Source organism: Daucus carota, chromosome 1 (genome assembly GCF_001625215.2).
Source record: "Daucus carota subsp. sativus chromosome 1, DH1 v3.0, whole genome shotgun sequence".
In the NCBI taxonomy this organism is placed as follows: domain Eukaryota; kingdom Viridiplantae; phylum Streptophyta; class Magnoliopsida; order Apiales; family Apiaceae; genus Daucus; species Daucus carota.
Window position 1 is genome coordinate 32,885,162 of NC_030381.2, and position 22,021 is coordinate 32,907,182.

Genomic DNA, 22,021 nt, shown 5'->3' on the forward strand with positions numbered 1-22,021 from the left:
AATTCGGTCCGGTTCGGTTCAAAATTTTTCATAATTTCAGTTTGTTCGGTTCTTCGTTCCGGACCGAATTAAATTTCGGTTCAGTGCGGTTCTTTTAAAAAATTTCGGTTCTTGACCGAATAGACCAAGCTTTTTATATTAATATATTAAATATAATATATGTTAATAATAGATAATGTCTATTTTGCATATCCCCTTCGGTTCACAGACACTCTATATCATTCAGTCGCACATAAATCGTAGAGACTATCTAATTTCATATTCACATACCACAATCAAGCATAGCTATTCGCTTCGAGATTGTTTGAACTTTGAAGGCCTGAAGTATACTGCATGTTTGCATCTGAATTCATTTTTATTATCTTTTCCTCTTGTTAGTTTATATGCAATTGCGGTTTCGGTTTATATACCATTCTTCTTTTACTTTACTCCAAAGATTTCGGTTCACAGACACTCTATATCATTCAGTCGCACATAAACCGTAGAGACTATCTAATTTCATATTCACAGACCACAATCAAGCATAGCTATTCGCTTCGAGATTGTTTGAACTTTGGAGGCCTGAAGTATACTGCATGTCTGCATCTGAATTCATTTTTATTATCTTTTCCTCTTGTTAGTTTATATGCAATTGCGGTTTCGGTTTGTATACCATTCTTCTTTTACTTTACTCCAAAGATTTCGGTTCACAGACACTCTATATCATTCAGTCGCACATAAACCGTAGAGACTATCTAATTTCATATTCACAGACCACAATCAAGCATAGCTATTCGCTTCGAGATTGTTTGAACTTTGAAGGCCTGAAGTATACTGCATGTCTGCATCTGAATTCATTTTTATTATCTTTTCCTCTTGTTAGTTTATATGCAATTGCGGTTTCGGCTTGTATACCATTCTTTTTTTACTTTACTCCAAAGACATATATGTATTTGGGTCAGTACAGTGGACAGAGAATGATGTGTGCCTGTGCGCCGGAGGTGATACTCAGTTTCAACTTGCCTTTTTATTTTTTTTGCAAAAAAAATTCGGTTCTGAAAGCAAGAACCGAACCGAATTTCGTTTCGGTTCCGGTTCGATCCATGAAAAAATTCTAATTCGGTTTTCGGTTTTTTCGATTCAGTTTAGTTTTGAATCGAACCGACCGAAAGTTCACCCCTAATTGTATCAACTAATTAACATATAACATACCAATGACGGATCTGGTAAAGGATTATATAAAGTAAACGTAAATATTTAAATATTTTTTTACATCTTTTCTTCATTGGAAATTTTAAAACAAATATTATAATGTTCGTATAAAAATGAAAAAGAAAATATGAGGATTGTCTCCTATTATTTACCGGGGCTCTCGAAAGAAAAGTTTTTAGATCCCAAGACTTGCCATAAACTAGTTTAATATTTGAATATCATTATTTTCAAGCTTGCCGGCACGATAATTTTTAATCCGAAGAAATCAAGAAAATAATGCATAGTTGATTGGAAATTAGAAATTAGAGTACATGTCCCATAATAATTTGAGCTTTGAGCCTGTAAACTGTTTTTAACATGCATCCATACATCCAGAATCTTTACGATCTTCATTCTTCGTTTAGTTTGCTCTTGATTCTCGAATTCGTGCCGATATCATTTTCATATTAGTTTGCTCTCAATCTTCCTTCGAGCGAGAAATAAAAATCTCCACAAGAATTTGCGTTTTCATATATTTTAAAATTAATAAACTAAGTATTTGAATATGAATTAATATTTAATTATAGCATGATTAAAAAATAAATATAAAATATCATTAATAAACCTTATTACAATATTAAATAATAAAAAGTAAAAGAAGGATATATAATAAAATTACATTATTTTTAATAATTTATATAATATCATGCATAAATATTTTTATGGTATATCTGAGGATTTAATCGTAGTCTAAAATTCAAAATTCATTGATTGATTAACTCAAATGAAGAAAATGATTAGTCTAAAATTTAGTCGTGAACTCTGAATAGTAAATATATTCAAAATTTATTGATTGGGTAACTGATTTGTCGACTGGTTAACCGATTTGTATATAGTTAAAATTAGGAGTGTTTGTTAGAATTTTTGTAAAAGATAGTGAAAGAGTAGATACGATTGGTCTAAAATTAAATTTTAAAAAGGAAATATGTAGTTTAAATTTTAGTTTTTGTCTCTTAATATGAATAGTTAGATTATTTTTTTTCATATACATAATTTAACATTTAGTTGTGAAGGAATTATTATATTTGGTCAAAAATCCAGTCACAAAAGAATTAACATCAATGGCTTTATGACAAAAAAATAATATGAATAACCTAACATTTAGGTGTTAATTTTGATTTGATATAATTAAATTAAAGTTCACTACTTGGTTAACCGAAAGTTGGTTAAACCTTCACTAAAATAAAACTCAATCAATGAATATGATGGTTTAAAAGATATTGTTCTTTTTTTTGAAACCTAAGATATTGTTAAAATATTTGATTTACATATAGTTAATATTTAGAAAGTTGTTTAAATAATTTTTAAGAAGGTAATAAAACAATAAATATGACTGGTTTTAAATTAAATTTAAAAAAATTAAATATGAGTGGTCTAAAATTCAATTTTCATCTCTGAATATGATTGATATAAAATTCGATTGTGAAAAAGTTACTATGATTGATTTAAAGATATTATGTTTGATTGATTAAGGCCGGTCAAAAAACATTAATGATTATAATGTTAAATTTGTATAAATCGCGGCTGGACTTGACAATTTGAATTGTTCAGGCAAGGCTGGCAGAGTGGCAGTAGATGGTTGGGCCGCCCACCAAATGGAAGAGGAAAAGATGCTGTTAAGCTAAACCACCTTAAACACGTAACTCTTGTTAAAATGATAGCCGCAAAGGCCTACTTTGCCACGAGAAATAGACCTTCTCACCGGCCCAGAGCCTTTCCCACCTGAGATGTCTGGATAATCTGAAATCTCAAAAAAAATCTGAAAAATCTTGAAAAAAACATCAGGTTTGGCCTGGTCCGGCCCGAGGGTCCAAAACACGCCTAGTATTTTCAAAAACTCTCAATTTTATACGGCTTTTTTAAAAATTCGAATTTTTAAAAGGGAATCAGGATTATTTTCAAAAAAAACCCGACTTGTTTCGATCCGATTTTTAAAAAACCCGATCTCGTCTAATTTTAAAAAATCCGAATCTTTTTGGTCCTGGATATGGCTCGAAGAGATATTTTGTACATCTATGTTCACCACGGGCATCGACCGCCTTACACATGGCCAATTAAAATATATAATTCAAGAATTTGAGAAGATTTAATATTTCAACTGAAATTAAAAAAAAGTTATTTTGAAAGATATAAAACTAATTTTTAGAGTTGCAAATTATAATAAAGAAATACGATAATTATATTTTCAAATAACAGGAAATAATATTAAACAATATGTGACCAATTTATTCATATAACGAGGAGGTTTTGAGTTTTGTCAAAATTAATTTATGCAAAACAAAAAGTTTTGTCAAAATTAAAATTAAAACTAATATCAATGTGAACGGACCTATTTATTCTATAAAATATTCTAACGAATTTGAATAATCTCACTCAATTATATGAAATATGAAAAAATATTTTCTAAATAAATACTTTTTAGAGTTCAAACAGAGAAATTTGAGAAACATTTTCCTCAAAACCTTTTAGCATGACTATTTCGCATTACTCATTCATTTTTTTATATGTCACTTTTGACTTAGCACGTAACTTTAAATTAGTTAACCGGATAATAAAATTTTCAAAAATAATAAGTACTTTTAAATATCCGGTCAAAGCACTTAAGAGTGTGTGTCAAAAAATTAAACGTTATAAATTAAAAAATAAAAGGAGTAATAATTAAGTAATTGGATGATTCATTAAAGGTCACATGACAATACAATAACAATAATCGAAGGTCATATAATAATAATTGCTATCTCCATCCCAAATTAGATGAATTTGTTGATTTCGAACACGCACTTTAAAGTCCATTGACCGCATAGTTATATTATTTATTTTTAAAATTTTATTTTTGCAAATAAAAATTTAAATATGAAATTTTCGCTTACAAATGAAAATTTTAAAAAATAATTTTCAGAACTAGACGGTCAATACACATTACGTGCTCAAAGTCAACTAGCTCATCTAATTTGGGACGGAGGAAGTATAATACAAGTTGAAGCCGTAATCAATCAATATATATATATAAAGGAGGATGCGGGCGTCTCTAGGATTGTTCGATTTAGTCTTCTAAATTTTCTTGAATTTCGGAGATAAAATATAATTATAATTCAAAAAATCAGGTCCAAGAATTCTAAAAGTAATACAATTCTTTTCTTATTTAATTCTAAAGATGATACAGTTCTTTTGTTATTTGGTATTTCTTATTAAATTCTAAAAATGATACAATAGTATTTCTTATTGAATTCTAAAGATGATACAATTTTTTTCTTATTTATTCAAACTAATAATAATAGATAAAATACAATTTATATTTAAGATATGTAAAGTAATATATACAATTCTTATTTTCGATAAGATATATTGAAGATATGTTTAACGGGAACACGACTGAAAATAACTTTTATGGAATTATAATATTATTTCGTATCAAAATTTATAAAAAAGATTATTTATTAGTATTGTGTTTAAGGGGAGGGCGGCCCAAATTAATTTTTACCTAAATAATAATATTTTTTTGTTAGTATTATGTTTGACGGGAAAGTAGCTAAAACAATTTTTTTGTCTAAATTTAAAAAAAATTCATAACGCCGCCGCGAAGCGCGGCTTTTTTCGCTAGTTACGGAAAGAAGCAAAAATAAATTCAAGAATACGTCTTACATCCAAATCCAATGTATGAGGGCATGAGACAGCTCATCATGTTAAAATGTAATTATCCCATGATACGTAACCACGAAAGCAACGCCTGTAATAATGCACAACATCCTGGGACAATTCCTTTGGAAATGGAAACAACAGATTCACCTAATCTCCAATCTCCGTAACACCTGCTTCTTTGAGCTTGACTGCTTATATGATCGTGTCCATCTATTTCTATGCCACACAAATAATCAATCCAATTATTCCAATAGCAATCAAATTACTTCTGTTCATGATTTTATAAAGGACAAGGTTAGATATAGTATGAAATTCTCAACCAGTTTTATACTCCTTCGTCCCTCTGATTTCTATACACTTTTCTTTTCGGGATGTCTCATTCAATTCTATACATTTCAAAACTTTCCCAAAATAGTAAACTTTTATAATATAAAAATCCCACTCACCCACCACTTCCATCTACTTTTTCAAATCTATCAATTAAATATGCATGGGTCCCACCATTTTACCTATTTTTCTTTCTCTTTCTCACTATTTTATACACTTTTCTTAGTCTCCGTGTCCATTCAAAACGTATACATCCCATAGGGACGGAGGGAGTAATTGATACTCTCATCGTCCCATGAAATTATATACACATGGGTTTGTTATAATGTAGTGGTGGAGTATGAGTAAAACTATGAAAAAAAAGATAATGAGTGTAATTAAATTTTTATATCATAGATTTTATTATTTTTAAATATACATAACTGAGTGGACCATTCTAAAAAAATTGTATAACGAGACAGATGCACGGCTTCGTACACAAACTCTGCCGACCTATGCGCTAATTCTAAGTAGGAGTACCAGTTTCACAGTTTGGGCATGTTCTACGATCCGCGTGTATATTAGCCACACATTCATGTCACATTTAAGTGTCTGAAAACAAAATTAAACCAATATCTGCAAGTTGTTATGAACTTGATGAGGGTAGCCCAGCTTCTGGTTCACCTAATAAGCTTATTAATTAGATAAATTATAAGTTAAAATGTGAATATTTAAAAAATTAAACATATTTAATCACTTATTTTATATTATTAAAATTATTATTATAAGTATATATGATTATATTATAAAATAATTTATCATTATGTTAATAATATTATTTTAGTAAATCATAATAAATTTATCCAAAAAAAATAAATTATGATTCATTTTTCGCTTATGGAATAACTTCCATAGTTATCGCTTATTGCTTACTGCTAAGTATTTGAATTAATTCAAATGACTTTTAATTTAATGACAACTTAGAATATTTAGACAATTAAATATTATACGTCTTAAAAATGAGTATCTGTTCTAATAAACTTAGGGGTGTAATTCGAGCCGGTCGAGCCAAGTTTCGAGTCGGGCGTAATTCGAGCCGAAGTTAAACGAGCCGAGCTAATCGAGCCTAAATCCTTACCTGAACTCGACTCGTTTAATTTCACGAGTCGAGTCGAGCCGGCTCGTTTAGCCAAACGAGCCGGTTTTAGCGAGTGAGGCGAACTGCTCGTTTAATTTTACACTTAATCGAGTCTAAACCTCTACCCGAACTCGGCTCGTTTAATTTCACGAGTCGAGTCGAGTCGGCTCGTTTAATTATAGAGTTAAGTTTTATGGAGTAAACAAAAACATAGAAGGTATGAGTTACAATTTTTTAGTTTAATAAAAAATAATATCTTTTATTATCCAAATTTTTATATAATTCATCATTTGTAAGTTGTCTTAAACAAAATTATCAATCAATCAATATTATTGATTATATTGCAGAAAATAGTGTTCACATACTTATACAAGTAATTGTTCTACATTTTGATTACAATGTTTATATTGTAAAACATAATCTGCAGTGTCGAATGTTTACAAATACTGCAGAACAAAAACGTTACATTTATATGAATAGATTATATTTTTTCTAATTTTTTACTCCAATACTCCAATATTTTTGTATAGAATTTAACTCTTTAATTATACATAGTACCAAAATCCTTGCTAATTGTAACACCAGTCAAATTAATTTTATATACATTTATCTTTTTTCTTTAAGAGTTTGTATACATATATATTTTGAATGAGATAAACATACAAATTTGATGTTTATTTTATTTAAATTTTATATTAATATCTCCTCAATATTTTTATCATATATTTCTAAATTTGTGATCGTCTAACTAAATTATCTAGTCTACTTTTTATATTATAATATTTTTTATTTTAAAAAATATAATTCTAATAATACGGTCAAATATTTTATAACTAGTTGAGAAATCGCGCGTTGCGCCGGCCTATAAAAATTATATTAATGATTCGATATTAATTTTGGTAGAATAAAATAAAATTATGACGGCCTATAAAAATTATGTTAATGATTTGATAAAATAAATTTTATATTATAAACATCTCGATGCAATACCAATATTAATATATAAAATTGAAAAATTAGACTATAATTCATGAGTGAAAAACTGAAAATAAATTTCTACATGTAATTAATGATTTAAAGCACAACGAATCGTAATTTAAGTTGTGTTTTTCTTTTGAAAAATAATTATGTTCTCGCTAACATTGTCACCTTCCTCCAATTTCTTTGGATTGATTGTGCACATAAACATCAATATCCATGAGATGAGATGGCGGTCTATAACTAACATTGTTTGTCTTGTTTGCAACAACCTTTGTTTTCTAATACTGTATAAACAGTCTTCACTTAAAAGGTGCTTGAACCGAGCAAACAGATATTATAAAAGTGTTGCATGAATACTATTTTCCTGTATATAAAGTAAACCATATAAAAATTAACGGGTTAATCATCTAATTGGTCACTGAAGTGGGCCTAATGTATCAAGTTGGTCACTGAACTGAAAACGATATCAATATCAAGATGGTCACTAAAGTGATCATAAATATCAAACAAGTAGCTTGAAATATGAATTCAAGTAATAAAAATATTATTTATAAAGTTTCACACATCATTTTTACATGTTACCACAACCAACTAAAAGATAATGACTTCTAGTATTTATGATAATATATTTAGATTTTATCAAATGTATTTATTATTTAATTTTTATTTTATTGTTATCTTCTTTGTTTTAATTAAAATATAAAGAATAAATATCGATAAAATCTAAATATATTATCATAAATACTAAAAGTGACAACCTTTTACTTGGTTATTGTAACATTCAAAAATAATGTGTAAAACTCTATAAATAATAATTTTACTGTTTGAACTCATATTTCGAAATACTTGTTTGATATTTATGGTGACTTTAGTGACCATCTTGATATCGTTTTCAGTTCAGTGACCAACTTGATATATTAAGCCCATTTCAATGACCAACTAGATAATTAACCCAAAAATTAACAACAAACATGTCCGATGCACAAACCAAATATTATAAAAGAATAATCAACAAACATATATCACTAACAGTTAATTTATTGATCTTTTCATCCATAATATCATGTTAAGACTATATTCTTCTTCCGTATCTGGATTTGTCGACTTCTACATTCGACAAACTCTTACTCCTATCAGCCAATTATCTCTATCGCTATTCAAAGCATATGACATAGTGTAACAGTGTAACTCATTATTGTATCAAATAAAGATGATATATAGGCACAAAAAACATTGTTTATATTTAAATTTTATGATGCCTGACCTCAATTTATAGGGGTTGATTTGAGAAAAGATCGATTTATCGGAAATATGTTTTGTTTTTGATATACGTCTTTTCCAAAAATATGGTCAGTCTTGGAATAGAAGTAAGTCTTTTTTAGTATCAAATTAATTGAAAAGAAGTTTCAAATTCTAATTTGATATATATTAAGGGATGTAGTTTTTTTTTTTTTATATATATTGCGAAAGGTAATTTTGAAACTTTCTTCCAATATATCAGAAACTAAAAAAAGTAATATTTATTTTGATACTGAAAAAAGTAGGTAGATTTGATTGTTGATATTTTGAAAAAGATAGTTCTGAAATTTGATTCCAAAATATTCGAAACTAAAAAAGCTAATTTTAATTTTTGATATTTTTCATCCAAAACTTCATGAAAATTAGAAAAATAAATAGAACGGAGTTATGTGAGAGGGGTCAACTACACGCACCATACTTCTCCTTTACACGCGTATATTGATGATTTTATAATTTTCTGTCAAACGGATACGGACCTACCAGGAAGTAGGGACATAAAGATAAACATATTATGTGGTATAATTTCTAACATTCAGATTTCAGAGTGACATCCGAATGAGAAACACTGACATCTGAATGAGAAACAGTGCAAGTAATAAAAATTTACGCGTGTGCAAGTGAATATATAAGGCAGGGATCAAGAACTGAGCCCAATCAAACCATTTCTCTTCCCTCTCTTCTCTCTGCAACGATTTATATATCAACAAAACTTCAATATCACTCAAATAAACAACTTTTAGTCCCCCAGAAAAATCCATGGCAGAAGAAGCTGAAGATTATCAGAAACAAGAAGAGGGTTTCGTGAGAAAAAGCTCAACATTGATCTCCATCCAAGATGGATCTGATGATCTCAAGAATTTCTTCACATGGGTTTTTCTTGATCAATCAAATATTTGGAGAACTGGTCTTTCATGGTCCATCTTCTCTCTTCTTGCTATTGGTGTGCCACTTTTGTCTCATTTTGTGTTTCAGTGCAATTCTTGTGATCATAATCATAGAAGACCCTTTGATTCCATTGTTCAGTTGTCTCTCTCTTTTGTCTCTGTTCTTTCTTTCATTAGTTTGTCTTCTTTTACAAGAAAATATGGGCTCAGAAGATTTCTTTTTCTTGATAAATTGTATGGTGTTAGTGATATTGTTCAGAAAGGATATGCTCACCAGCTTCATGTAAGATTTTTAATCAACCCTTTCATTTTTTTTAATAATATATATGAATTTTGATCATTATATCTCTATCTGTGTATGAATGTCTAGGAATACTTAATATTCATGATGGTCATTTTCATAAATAATTGAAGTTTATAGTAGTAAAGTTCAAGTCTTTTACTTGTTCCTGTGGGTCACTTGGATGAGAATTTAGCTTTTACAGAATAATATAGATTTTATGTTAATGTCATGGTGTGAGTTAGGTGGATATGACTTTATATAATTAGAAAGCCTCAGATTATGGTTATTTTCTATGAGGATTGGCATTACATAGTTGACAATCAAATCATAAAAGACAAAAACAGGAAAGTATGCTAATGGTTATCATCTTTGAGGCCATACGCCAATCTCTTGTAATTGTATTCTTTCAGTTTCAGGTAGTCAGGTTACGGAATATCAAATATGTCGAACCAACTAGGTAGTAAGTTGTTTGTCTTAGAGTCAATAATCAGTAGTGTAGTTCTTAGCTTTGTGTAGTGCCAATAAAGGATGCAGCTCGACGATACTTATCTGAACTTGAGTCCTCTTACTAGTAATTAAAATTTGTTCTCATCCTCAAAAGCCTTAAGCACACAAAGTTTATGTAGGCATTTAAAGAATCAAAGATGTAGCACTTTGGCCTCAGACTTTCAAAATTTCCATGCTTACCAATATGTTATAGGGCTCATTAATCTCTTGGGATATAACCATAAAAAGTAAAGGCTTTTCTGCAGTAAACAGGAAAACAAATCAGCCATAATAGAAACATCTGCCTGCATCATATAATTACTATAGTAGTTTTCAATTAGTAAGAGAAGGTTCCTTTGCTTTCTCAAGTGACTGATGAGCAATGGAGCATTATTAAATGAACAGTTTAGTTTTTACTTTTTCTGACTAATATGAGAGATGCTTGTGATAAACAAAAATTTAGATTTTTGCTCACAGAATATTGGTAAGCTCTCAATTCTGGAGTTTCTGCCACAATAATTGTCCTAAGGAAAAAGCTATATAATTTAGAAAATCACATGATTGACGAAGATGGACCATCTCAGAACATGTGGACTTGAGACTCCCGAGGCAATATGTTTAGTTTTACATAGATGAAACTTATGTCAGTTGTAAATTTCAATTATATAAGAAAAGCTGAAGGGCATGATAGAAACTGGCAATTTTTGGTTTGGTTGGCATGATCTTTGACGGTGAATTTATCATGTCCAGTAGCATAATATGTATACATATTTGTTACAATTAAATAAAGTTCACTAGCAGCTTCTGTGCCTAAATACTCTTTGTTTTGAAGGACCTAGAAAAATAAACATTGGAAATATGTATTGAACAAATTATTACACTATTGAACTTCTCTTATAAATGATATGATATGGTAATGTGCCACAATAGATAAACCAAGTATGCACAACAACTTAAATAGATATCTTACATATTTCTGTGTCGTTCTTTGTTGTATACAAAGAAGAACACATCATTAGTATCATTCCAAATGCGTACTGTAACTTTGTCCAAGAAACTACACCGGTTCTCCATTCTTTATTATTCTTATGTTCTTTTGTACCCATCTTTTTTACAAAAAACAATATTTCTCTTTTTCATGCAGATCTCAATGAAGCTGTTGTGTTCTTTTGTTCTTCCGTGCTTCGTTGCTGATTGTATGTATAAGATATGGTGGTTCACCTCAGGGAGAAATCAGATTCCCTATTTTTTAAATGCCTTTTTGAGCAACACAGTTGCTTGTTTTTTGTTGCTAGCTTCGTGGTTGTACAGAACATCAATATTCTTCCTCGTATGTGTTCTTTTTCGATTGATATGCTACCTTCAGATACTCAGGTTGGAAGACTTTGCTCAATTTTTCCACAAAGAATCCGACGTTGGTTTAATCTTGCTTGAACACTTGACAGTAAGAAGAAATCTCCGTATTATAAGTCACAGGTTCCGAGTATTCATTCTGCTGACTCTAATCTTGGTAACAGCAAGTCAGTTCGCTTCTCTGCTTGTTACAACGGAAACTGGCTCTGAAGTTAATATATTTAATGCTGGAGAACTTGCGGTAATGTTCCTTACCTCGCCTTTTTACCTAATCTCGAATAGATAGATTTATAATGTAAAACTCTTAATGCTAGTAGCAACTGCACTTAAATAAAGCCACATTTTTGCAAATCTGTGGAAAACGTAGCCACACCCTTGAAATCCACTCATGTTAAAAGAGAATAAAGCTTGTATATATAGCAGTGGACGCAATACCATGTAATACTCTTTTGTCAATTTTAAAGATCATGTGTGTAAGAATTGCGAATCCCGAATGGAGTACTTAAGAGGGAAACAATTTGCAAAGTTTTTGTTTTTTACTGGTTCGTTTCTAGTTTTACTTGGGAGCTCGTTCTGGATGATGTAGAAAGAAGTTAGCGTTACATACATCTGTTCTAATTCTCTTTCCTTTCTTTCACTCTATCAAACAAACACTACCCTGTTTTCTTCTTCATGTCAAAAAATATACGTAGCCGTTGAGAACAATTTTTAAAAAAATTATTCCTAGGATGCTGCTTAATATCACCATCTAGGCGCTGGTGGACTGGTTGGGGTTGAACAAATACAAATTTGTATCAGTTTACTGCTCGGATATCTGATGATGACTTGTTATCCAATATGTCTTTTTTGCTAAATTTGTCATACATTATGTTGCAGTTAACCTCAATGACCCTAGTGGCTGGGCTCTTCATATGTCTGCGTAGTGCTGCAAAAATTACACACAGAGCACAGGCTATCACATGCCTTGCTACAAAGTGGCACGCATGCTCCACAATCAACTCTTTTGATGACGTTGACAATGAAACTGCAAGCTCTCAGTCTCAGTCTCAGACTATCTCACCCAGGGTAAATTATATTGACGGTCACTGGGGATCTGACAATGACGAAGGCGATGAAGATGATATAGACAATACAGATATGACGCCGATTTTCACCCATACAATATCCTACCAGAAGAGACAAGCTCTTGGTAAGCATGAGCAAAAGCTAAATTTTCTGCTTCTTTTAAAAATTAGTACTATAAGCAAATTGTATCCAGAAAAGCAATGTGCATAACATAATGAAATTTGTTGCAGTGACATACTTTGAGAACAACAAAGCGGGGATTACTGTGTTCGGATTTATGCTAGACCGCACATCACTCCACACTATATTTGCTATTGAGATGTCCCTTACCCTCTGGCTGTTGAATAAGACAATTGGTATTTCATGATCTTCTCCATACACGATGCTGAAAATACCTTTAGTTTTCTTGTTTAGATATGTCTATAGTCAAGATCAATTTATGGTGTAACTGGCCTTGTGATGAGAGGCACTTAAAACCTGTGTAATTTAATGTGTGTATATATATATATCATAAAACATGATATGTATATGTTGTACTCTGGCAGTCTGGCCTAGTATTGTACTTAGTTGTGCATGAAGAGATAAGAGTGTATATTATTAACAATATTGTTGAGAAGTTGAATAATCTGAGGCAGAATTCAGAAAATCGTATACGATTGATTCAGAGTTGAAGAGAAAAGTGTATGAATTCTTGTGGTTGTTGGCTGAATCAGTACTAAAATAACGGAAAGTCTGGCCAGTATTTGATAAGCCAACTATGGTAACGCTTCTTGGAAAGCTTACTGTAAACAGTTTTTTTTTTTGTAACATTAATGGTCATTGCTGGATAGTTGAGATCCTTAGGTGTGAATGTGTCTGCTGTAGCGAGCTGGTACTGTTATCTCCTGAAATAATTCTAAGTTTGGAGTTACTGTTATCAATGCTGCATGCAGAGCATTCTAAGATGGTCTTCTTTGGATGTTTCATACTAGTCCAGGATTTATAGCTTTTAGTGGATTAAAGTGTCCTGATCCATAAGCAAACTCTCTGCGTCTGGATTCTTTGAAACATCCATGCGCCACGCTAGCATGTTATGCAACATGAAGCATGCTGGTGGTTTCATCAACTCAGCTTACTGTGATAGTAAATTATGGCAAAAACGAAATTTTACTTGCAGAGTTGCAGTCATGAGGGAAGAATATCATTATCACAAAATATCCAAACCGAATTGTGCTCTTCCGTCAGATTTCTTTAACAACCAGAAATGGGGTGATTTCATCCAATTCCGCCATTCTAGCTACTAAACTCACCAACACAACCCAAACCCTTATCGGAGATTCCCCAATTACTTTTACCACAATCAGAAGCCGGCATTTGAGCACCATCTTTCAAAAGTTTATGTAACATCGTAACCCCACCTTCTTGCACTATAATTTATGTTCAGGTTATTGTCTCGAGCCAATGAAGTAAGCTCATTGACGGCATCTACATGGTATTTAAGCTGACCCATCTGAATAATAGCTACATAAGGCCAAACCCCGCCAGAATCGGGTCATTACTAGCAATTGGGGGAGGCGACAAATTCGTTCCGAATTCATAACCCCAATAACCCCAAATGCCGGGTGATGTGAATTGAGTTATTATAGGTTCTGGTTCTAGTCTGTTTGCGTAGGAAATTAGCACTGTGTTGGAATATAGAAAATTCTTCAAAATTATCTGCTGATGGGTCGTCGAGTAAATTCGATAATTTGACAGAAAAGAGGTCCCCTGATGTGGTTGTGGAAGATGAGGGAGGTGATTATGTGCCGGGTGAAGATGAAAATGGCTGAACTGATGTAAGATGTGAGCCCGTTGTCGACTTTTTACATGCTCAAGTTTTTTAGTGATGTAAGATGTGAGCCCGTTGTCGACTAGTACGTAAAGATGGACACGTGGCGGTAGGTAAGGGGAGGGCACGTTGTTCGAGGTTCCAGCTTTAAATGTTCCGGTAAGTAGGTTGATTTCTGGCTATATATATCGGTGTAGTTTTATGTTTTGATAACTTTGCTTAGGTGAAGTGGTACTGCAACTGTTAATATCTGCGTGTGTGCGAATTCTAACTTTTGTGTGGCTGTTGTTTTAGTGCAGGAAGGGTCGATCCCGACGAATGTTTTTGATTTGTCCGGCGCTATGAGTAGCTTGTCCGGGGATTTCTTCACTGGGTTGTCTAGCGACGCGGATCTGACTAAAGGGTTGCCTTCCCATGGGGATAGTGGAGAGGACCTGGCTGAAGTTACTCGAGGGGAGCCCAGGGAGGATGTGATTTTGGATAAGGGAAAGAGTGTTGCTGGGGATGTCGACGCGTCCGGTCCGACAGCTGTCGCAGATGTTTGTGTCCAGGGTGTTGGTTTTGGTGATGTCTGTGGTTCCGATGTAGTGGGTGATTCTGGGATAGCGGGTAAACGTAAGGGGGAGATGTTGGAACTTCTCGGTTCGAAGCGTGTGAGGGTTGGTGGTGATGAGGAGGATAGTAGTGCCGTGAATAGGCATTCTCGTCCAAAGAAATTGGTTCCGGCTCGACGACTTGGGTTGAAGAACCGCCAGCAAGTACGATGCTCCCAACAGGTTGTGCACTCCAGTTCGTCTGGTGATGAATACGAGGATAACCCGGAGACTGGCGAGAGGAGAAAACGGGTGGGGTTTCTATTTAGGACTGCTCCCCGTCCGCTGCTGCCAAATTTGTTGACGAAAGACGATCAGTGGAAATTGGAGGGATGCAGTGTGCAGAAACGGGGTCGTCGTGCTGAGCGAGCTGCGGGTTTGGTATGTGGTTCTAGCTTCCTGTTTGTGATAGCATTATTGATTTTGGTGTGTAAGGTGATGTGTGAATGATAACCTTTCTGTGATTGTTTTGACTCAGGTTCTGGGGGAATTTGCTGGTTTGCTGGATAGTTTGGCAACGGAGAGGTCTCGGTGTTCTAGGTTGCAAAAGCGTGGGCGGGGTTTAGAGCAAGATTTGGAACGGGCGAAGGCCAGAATTACTGACGCTGTGGTTGCTGAGCAGGTTACTACATTGCAAGCTACTGTTGACGGTAGCGCTGGACGGCTCGCTGAATTGAGCAAGGAGGGAGAGTTGATGAAAGCGGGCATGGTCTCGTTGCAAGAGGCCAATGCGAGTCTGGGGGAGAAGTTGACATTGTCCGAGGTTGCTCGCAGCGAATATGAGGGTGTTGCTAAGTCTCTCGGGAAGGAAAATGATGAGCTTAGGGCTAAGCTTGCTGCCGTCCCGTCAAAAGAAGCGGTTATAGCAGAATACCGGGAAAGTGATGTTTTTAAGCGTGCGATTGTGGATGCTCGTGTGGCCAGGGTTGAGGCGTATCGAGGAAGCGAGGATTTTGACAGTGAGATGAAATCTGCTGTGAAGCGTGGTGTGGCTGTATTTAAAGATAGTGCAGAGTATGCGGATGAAATGCAGCGGGTGAGAGAAAGTGCAGTGGATAATTATCGGAGCAGCATAGCTTTTAAGCAAGCTGTTGGGGCGGAAGCTGGCAAAATGTCCCGACAGGTGGTGGAATGTTGTAGGGAATTTCTGAAAGATGATTTGCAGCGCCCTACGCAAGATTTTGGTGGATTTTTTGTTGCTCATGTGCGGCGACAGCGGGATGGTGCGCCTAATGCTGGAGGTGATGCAAGTGTTTCAGACAAGTAGCTGGTTTGTGAAGTGTGGCATGCCGCCACGGGGATGTGATGTTTCTTTCTTCTGTGTGTAGCTTAAAAACATATTTGTATTGCTGTCATATGTCTTTGTGCTCGGGAACATGTGTTGCTGTTTCCTCTCTCTTTTGTTTTGTGTTGGGTCGAGATTACGGATGGACTTAGCCGTGTTTTATTGTTTCTTAAGAATGTCATTGTGTATTGTTAAGTATGAACTTTTTGTTGAAGTATGAAGCGTATTTTCGATTTTTTGTTTGTGGGTGCTATTGACGCAGATTTTTGACTGTAACTTATGAGTGTGATAGTGTTGAGGTATTGTCTGTAGGATGTTATCCTTTGTAAGTTTGTGTCTGTGTTTGATGGCGGGCTTTGGAATCCCATGTTTTGCTTGTATTGTTTTCTTTGTCAGCGGGTGTGGATTCCCCTTCGTCCAGTCGTGCCAGTTTGTAAGATCCTGGGCGGAGGACTACCTGGATCTTGTACGGACCTTCCCACTTTGGCATCAGTCTCGTCTTCCGGGCGAAGTATTCTTCTGTTTTCTCCTTGTAATCCGTCATCTTGTCCACTGCGGTGTCGCGCACTTCATCTGGCAGGATCAAGTTTGTGAGGAGACCGTTGTCTGTCTCGGCGCACTTCGCTCTTCAAGATGTTTGCACGAGGTCTTCTGTGAAACAGATGACAGTGGATAATCACGACAGACAACTATCTTCTGTGAAATCAAAACTGAAAATATCATTAATTAGAAATTGTTTAATTAACTTAAAGTGGTGAAAATCTTGCCAAATTTATATTGTTTTCTCCATCAGTTATGCATTTTCTGTTTTAAATCAGTTCAAACAAATTAAAGTTACCATGAATAAAGAACCAGAATCATAATAAGTGAAAGTATATCAAGTTATTAAATGACACAATAATTCATAAAATCAACTTGATTTTGTTTTGGTTGCAACACTAAAAAGTTTTGTCCAAATTATCATTATAAATTGGAAATCCTTATTTACATAGCTCTCCTTCCTGTCACAGAGTTGCCTAGCTCTTTTGATTTGCAATGACTTGTCTTAACTTGAATTTTCAATTCTTTTTGTTAATCTTCATTGCTTTTGTCCTTTGTGAATATCCATATTGTTGGGCAGACAATCAAGAACGACAAGAACGACAGGTCTGGTTTGTTTTACTATAATATTCCAATTTTGCATGCATGTACATAATTTTGCCGTGAATGTGATCATTAAATGCATGCAGATCTACATAGTTTACATGGGAGCCCTTCCTCCACAAACTTACTCACCCTCATCTCACCATTTCAATATACTTATGGAAGTGTATGGTAACAGGTACTAGTAGTTTGTTTCTCTTTATCTCAATCTTCCTACACCCATTTAGCAGCACCTTAGGATGGCATAGCCTTAAAGTTAAGGGCGAGGTTCAAACGAGGAAAAGCATACGGTGGATACCTAGGCACCCAGAGACGAGGAAGGGCGGAGTAAGCTACGAAATGCTATGTCCAAACATCAATACTCTTTTAGCTCATTCAAAAAATTAATTCTAATTTCTAAAATTTTAATTATTATGAACCTGCAGCTTTTGCTTATTAGAATTTAAATTCTTATGCATTAGCTGATAAATAATAAAATAACATTTATTTTAGATATAAAATAAAATAACAATTTTTTGAACTCGTTTATGATAGCTGTGTTATTATTCAGTTTACATAAGTGAATTAAATACTTGTATGCTGGCACACATTTGCATTACATCAGCTCTGTTAAGCAGCAAAAATCATGCTATATAGAATTTGGTGTTTTGTGATATTGTTTTTATTTAAATTTAATTATGTTTTTTAATTTTTCAGTATTATAGAGTTTTGTATTAATGAAAGTCATTTTGTGATCATGATAGTTTTATAATTTATTTGAAATGAGAAAACATATGAATATCACATTTTGTAAGGGTTGACTATCAAATTCTGAAAATATTGTCATGATATCACATTAAAACACATGTAGGGCTGGTTATGATCCGTTCGGGCTTCGGGGCGGGGACGGGATGGGTATTGGATTCGGGGATGGGGGCGGGGATAGCACTCCCCGACCCCCAAGTGTCCCCGTGCCCATCCCATGTAGGCATGCAATTAATTAAGTCGTAAACATGATTCTACATTTTCATGTTGGCCAGTGATATTGCTGAAGCATCGTTTGTGAGGAGTTACAAGAGAAGTTTCAATGGTTTTGCTGTTTATCTCACCGATCAAGAGCGTCAAAAGATAGCCGGTACACAACTGCTAATCTCTTAATATCTTAAACTAAATTCAATATCAACAAAACTTTACATATATCATGCTGGACCTGATACCTTTGTACCTAGAATTGTAGATGAATTGGCAGAGAGAAAGCAGCTAAACCTGTAATGTGTATGCAGAACATGAAGCAGTGGTATCAGTTTTTAAAAGTAAGACTCTCCATACACAAACAACAAGGTCATGGGATTTCATGGGGTTTTCTGAGAAGGTGCATAGAAACGCCGGCTATGAGTCCAATGTCATCATCGGCGTTATTGACACGGGAATTTGGCCTGAATCACAGAGTTTTAGCGACAAAAACTTTGGTCCTGTTCCTGCCAAATGGAAGGGAGCATGTGTTGGAGGACATAATTTCACTTGCAACAAGTATGAAGTTCTGATACATCGTGTCACGTATTGGGGCCGTTTGGCTACACTTATTTTTCAGAAATATATAAGGACTTATTTCTGAAGAAAAGTGCATAAATGATAAAACTTTACTTCTTTTCTGAAGCCCTTTTTTTTTCAAATGCGAATATTAAACACCTTTTTAACATTTATATCCAAGAAAATAAAAGCTTATTTTTGTTGCCAAACAGGCACATTGTTTTTTCTAAAGACTATATTTCTATTTCGTTATTTCTATAGAAAATTGATCGGAGCTCGGTACTACACTTCAGAGAAGTCGATTGATTCTGCAAGAGATGCAGATGGTCATGGAACTCATACAGCCTCGATAGCTGCGGGGAACCATGTAAAAGGTGCTAGTTTTTATGGCCTTGCTCAAGGAACTGCCAGAGGTGGAGTGCCCTCTGCAAGAATTGCTGCATACAGAGCTTGTGACGCGCAAGGTGCATGCCAAGAGGCTGATGTGCTGGCAGCATTCGACGATGCTATAGCTGATGGAGTTGATATTATTTCCATCTCTCTAGCTTACTCAAATAATTATCCTTCTGGACAATTCTCCATTGAGGTAGGAGCTTTTCATGCAATGGAAAGGGGTATTCTAACGGTGGCTGCTGCAGGAAATTCTGGAAGTTCACACGGAACAATTTATAATTCCATGCCGTGGATGCTTAGTGTTGCAGCAAGCACCATTGATCGACGATTTATTGATAAGCTTGTCCTCGGAAATGGAAAAACGCTAATGGTATATATATTTTTGATTTTTCAATACTTCAATTTTTATAAAGTTCAGTTACCTCTTTGATACTAATCCAAAATAATGCCCAATTCTATGTGGAACAGGGTCCTGCAGTTAATTCTTTCCGCTTGAATGGATCATCTTTCCCTCTCATACGTGGACGCGATGCAACAAAAACTTGCATAGGAAAATATGCAGAGTATGAAAACATTTCATGAACCAAATATACAAATCATAGATTCCTCATACCCTCACTGACACACACATAAATATCATTTCAGGAGCTGTTTCTGGAATTGCCTGAATAGTGAATTGGTGAAAGGAAAGATCGTTGTTTGCCGTGATAATGGGGGTGATATTTTTGAAGCTTCTTATGCTGGTGCCCTTGGTACAGTTGTATATAATGACGATGCATATGGCAACTATTCGACAGTGGGATCAATTCCCGTATCACGATTGAGTATTGAGGATTTTTCAGTAGTGGATGCTTATCTTAACTCAACAAAGTATATACATCTTTAGTACTATTATTGTCCAGGTTATGTAATTTACTCCTCTGGTTAATTTATCTGATTTCATCTGTTTTGTAGAAATCCTCATGCAAACATTCTAAGGAGTGAAGTCTTACGCGACTTAGAAGCTCCTGTTATAGCACCTTTTTCTTCAAGAGGGCCAAACAGAAAAATTCCAGAGATTCTGAAGGTACAAGTATTATAGGATTCAATTTTTTTCAATTCAAACATTTTCTTTCTTTCATGCTATTAGCATGCAATAATTTTGTGTGTCGATCTTTCAGCCGGATATAAGTGCACCAGGAGTGGCTATTTTGTCTGCATATTCTCCGGTCAGTTCCCCTTCAGATGACATCATAAATGATAAGAGATCTGTGAAGTATAGTATCTTGTCGGGAACTTCAATGGCATGTCCTCATGTTGCTGGCGCTGCAGCTTACGTGAAATCATTCCACCCCAAGTGGTCTGCGTCTGCAATTCAATCTTCCCTCATGACTACTGGTAACATATTTGTTTATTAATCCATAATTAACTATCAAATTAACCCAATCTAACGAAACCATCATGTTTTATGTTGCTAGCGTGGCGCATGGATGAGGCAAAGAATCCACACGGAGAGTTTGCTTATGGATCAGGACATCTCGATCCTGTAAAAGCTGTAAATCCTGGTCTAGTGTACGAAGTATCCAAACAAGACTATATTAAAATGCTATGTAGCATTGGTTTCAATAGTTCCAAGCTTAGAATCATATCAGGAGATAACAGTACCAGTTGCGTTGCAGCAGAGACATTCACACCTAAGGATCTCAACTATCCTGCAATGACCATTAATGTTACGAAAAACAAGGTGTTTACAGTAAGCTTTCCGAGAAGAGTTACCAACGTTGGCTTATCAAATACCACGTACAAGGCACATATCTTTGCGAATTCTCAGTTGAGCATAACTGTGAGGCCTAGGACTCTGCAATTCAAGCGGTTGAATGAGAAGCATTCGTTTGTGGTGGTTGTCACAGGAAAAATAGTTCATCAAAATACAACAGAATCTGCTTCACTTGTGTGGTCTGACGGCATCCACAATGTGCGCAGTCCTATTGTAATTCACACGTATTCATTTCCTAGGAGTATTGCCAAGAGGTGAGCTCGTTGGAGTAGTGTTTTTTCAACCATCAAGTATATTCTATAATTTTACATGTCACCTAGATTTTATAACTAACAGATGAACCCCGTTGAGCATTTTATGCGTTGAGCATGCTTTTAAGACTCAGCTACTGTTTGGTTGGAGAAAGGGTATGGGGTTGGAATGAGGAATCGGTTCAGAGTGGTACGAGGTTGAGGTATATTTTTAATATGGTTAAGTGCTGGAATGAGCATATATAATTTAAATATTTTTAAATGATTAATTATAATTAATTTAAAAATATTTTTAAAATAAATTTTTATACATTTTTGAGTCATCAACTTCATTTGGTACTAATAATTTGAATTTTATGACATAAATAAAAATAAAAATAAGACAAACAAAGTTGATTTATCAAACATGTGTTTCATTAGGGCTGTTCACGAACCGAGCCGAGCCGAGTTTTGACCGAACCGAACCGAGCCGAGCTTTAATTTTTTTTCTGACGAGCCGAGCCGGGCCGAGCTTTTTTATCGAACAAAAATTGTGTTCAAGCTCGGCTCGTTAACTAACGAGCCGAACACGAGTTTGTTCGCGAACAAATACAAGCCGAGCCGAGTCGAATCGAGTCGAG

The 22,021-nt window shown here is 34.3% G+C and overlaps 3 protein-coding genes across 3 annotated transcripts; all 3 read left to right on the forward strand.

The window, feature by feature from the left end:
• The first annotated feature begins 9,127 nt into the window (after positions 1-9,127).
• LOC108205446 (uncharacterized) lies at positions 9,128-13,328 on the forward strand. Its single transcript, XM_017375409.2, has 4 exons — positions 9,128-9,760; positions 11,391-11,840; positions 12,476-12,788; positions 12,895-13,328. The coding sequence occupies exons 1-4, from the start codon at positions 9,350-9,352 to the stop codon at positions 13,029-13,031; spliced, it is 1,311 nt and encodes a 436-aa protein (XP_017230898.1). The 5' UTR covers positions 9,128-9,349; the 3' UTR covers positions 13,032-13,328.
• A 106-nt stretch (positions 13,329-13,434) lies between these two features.
• On the forward strand, positions 13,435-16,683 carry LOC108197389 (uncharacterized). Its single transcript, XM_017365000.2, has 3 exons — positions 13,435-14,630; positions 14,771-15,445; positions 15,543-16,683. Exons 2-3 carry the CDS (start codon positions 14,813-14,815, stop codon positions 16,329-16,331), a joined length of 1,422 nt encoding a protein of 473 aa, XP_017220489.2. The 5' UTR covers positions 13,435-14,630; positions 14,771-14,812; the 3' UTR covers positions 16,332-16,683.
• Positions 16,684-17,554: 871 nt separating this feature from the next.
• On the forward strand, positions 17,555-21,426 carry LOC108221244 (subtilisin-like protease SBT4.3). The gene is made up of 9 exons (XM_017395139.2): positions 17,555-17,670; positions 18,512-18,606; positions 18,755-19,001; positions 19,263-19,764; positions 19,863-19,957; positions 20,040-20,264; positions 20,349-20,460; positions 20,555-20,771; positions 20,852-21,426. Exons 1-9 carry the CDS (start codon positions 17,573-17,575, stop codon positions 21,406-21,408), a joined length of 2,148 nt encoding a protein of 715 aa, XP_017250628.2. The 5' UTR covers positions 17,555-17,572; the 3' UTR covers positions 21,409-21,426.
• The last annotated feature ends 595 nt before the right edge of the window (positions 21,427-22,021 follow it).

What these genes read in the sequence shown, in the direction of transcription:
- LOC108205446 (XM_017375409.2), top strand. Translation starts at nt 9,350, where the DNA reads ATGGCAGAAGAAGCTGAAGATTATCAGAAACAAGAAGAGGGTTTCGTG. An exon ending in GATATGCTCACCAGCTTCAT is followed by an intron (nt 9,761 to 11,390) that starts GTAAGATTTTTA and finishes TTTTTCATGCAG; the next exon opens with ATCTCAATGAAGCTGTTGTG. An exon ending in CCAGAAGAGACAAGCTCTTG is followed by an intron (nt 12,789 to 12,894) that starts GTAAGCATGAGC and finishes AATTTGTTGCAG; the next exon opens with TGACATACTTTGAGAACAAC.
- LOC108197389 (XM_017365000.2), top strand. Translation starts at nt 14,813, where the DNA reads ATGAGTAGCTTGTCCGGGGATTTCTTCACTGGGTTGTCTAGCGACGCG. An exon ending in CTGAGCGAGCTGCGGGTTTG is followed by an intron (nt 15,446 to 15,542) that starts GTATGTGGTTCT and finishes GTTTTGACTCAG; the next exon opens with GTTCTGGGGGAATTTGCTGG.
- LOC108221244 (XM_017395139.2), top strand. Translation starts at nt 17,573, where the DNA reads ATGCAGATCTACATAGTTTACATGGGAGCCCTTCCTCCACAAACTTAC. An exon ending in GAAATGGAAAAACGCTAATG is followed by an intron (nt 19,765 to 19,862) that starts GTATATATATTT and finishes TATGTGGAACAG; the next exon opens with GGTCCTGCAGTTAATTCTTT. An exon ending in TGCATAGGAAAATATGCAGA is followed by an intron (nt 19,958 to 20,039) that starts GTATGAAAACAT and finishes ATATCATTTCAG; the next exon opens with GAGCTGTTTCTGGAATTGCC.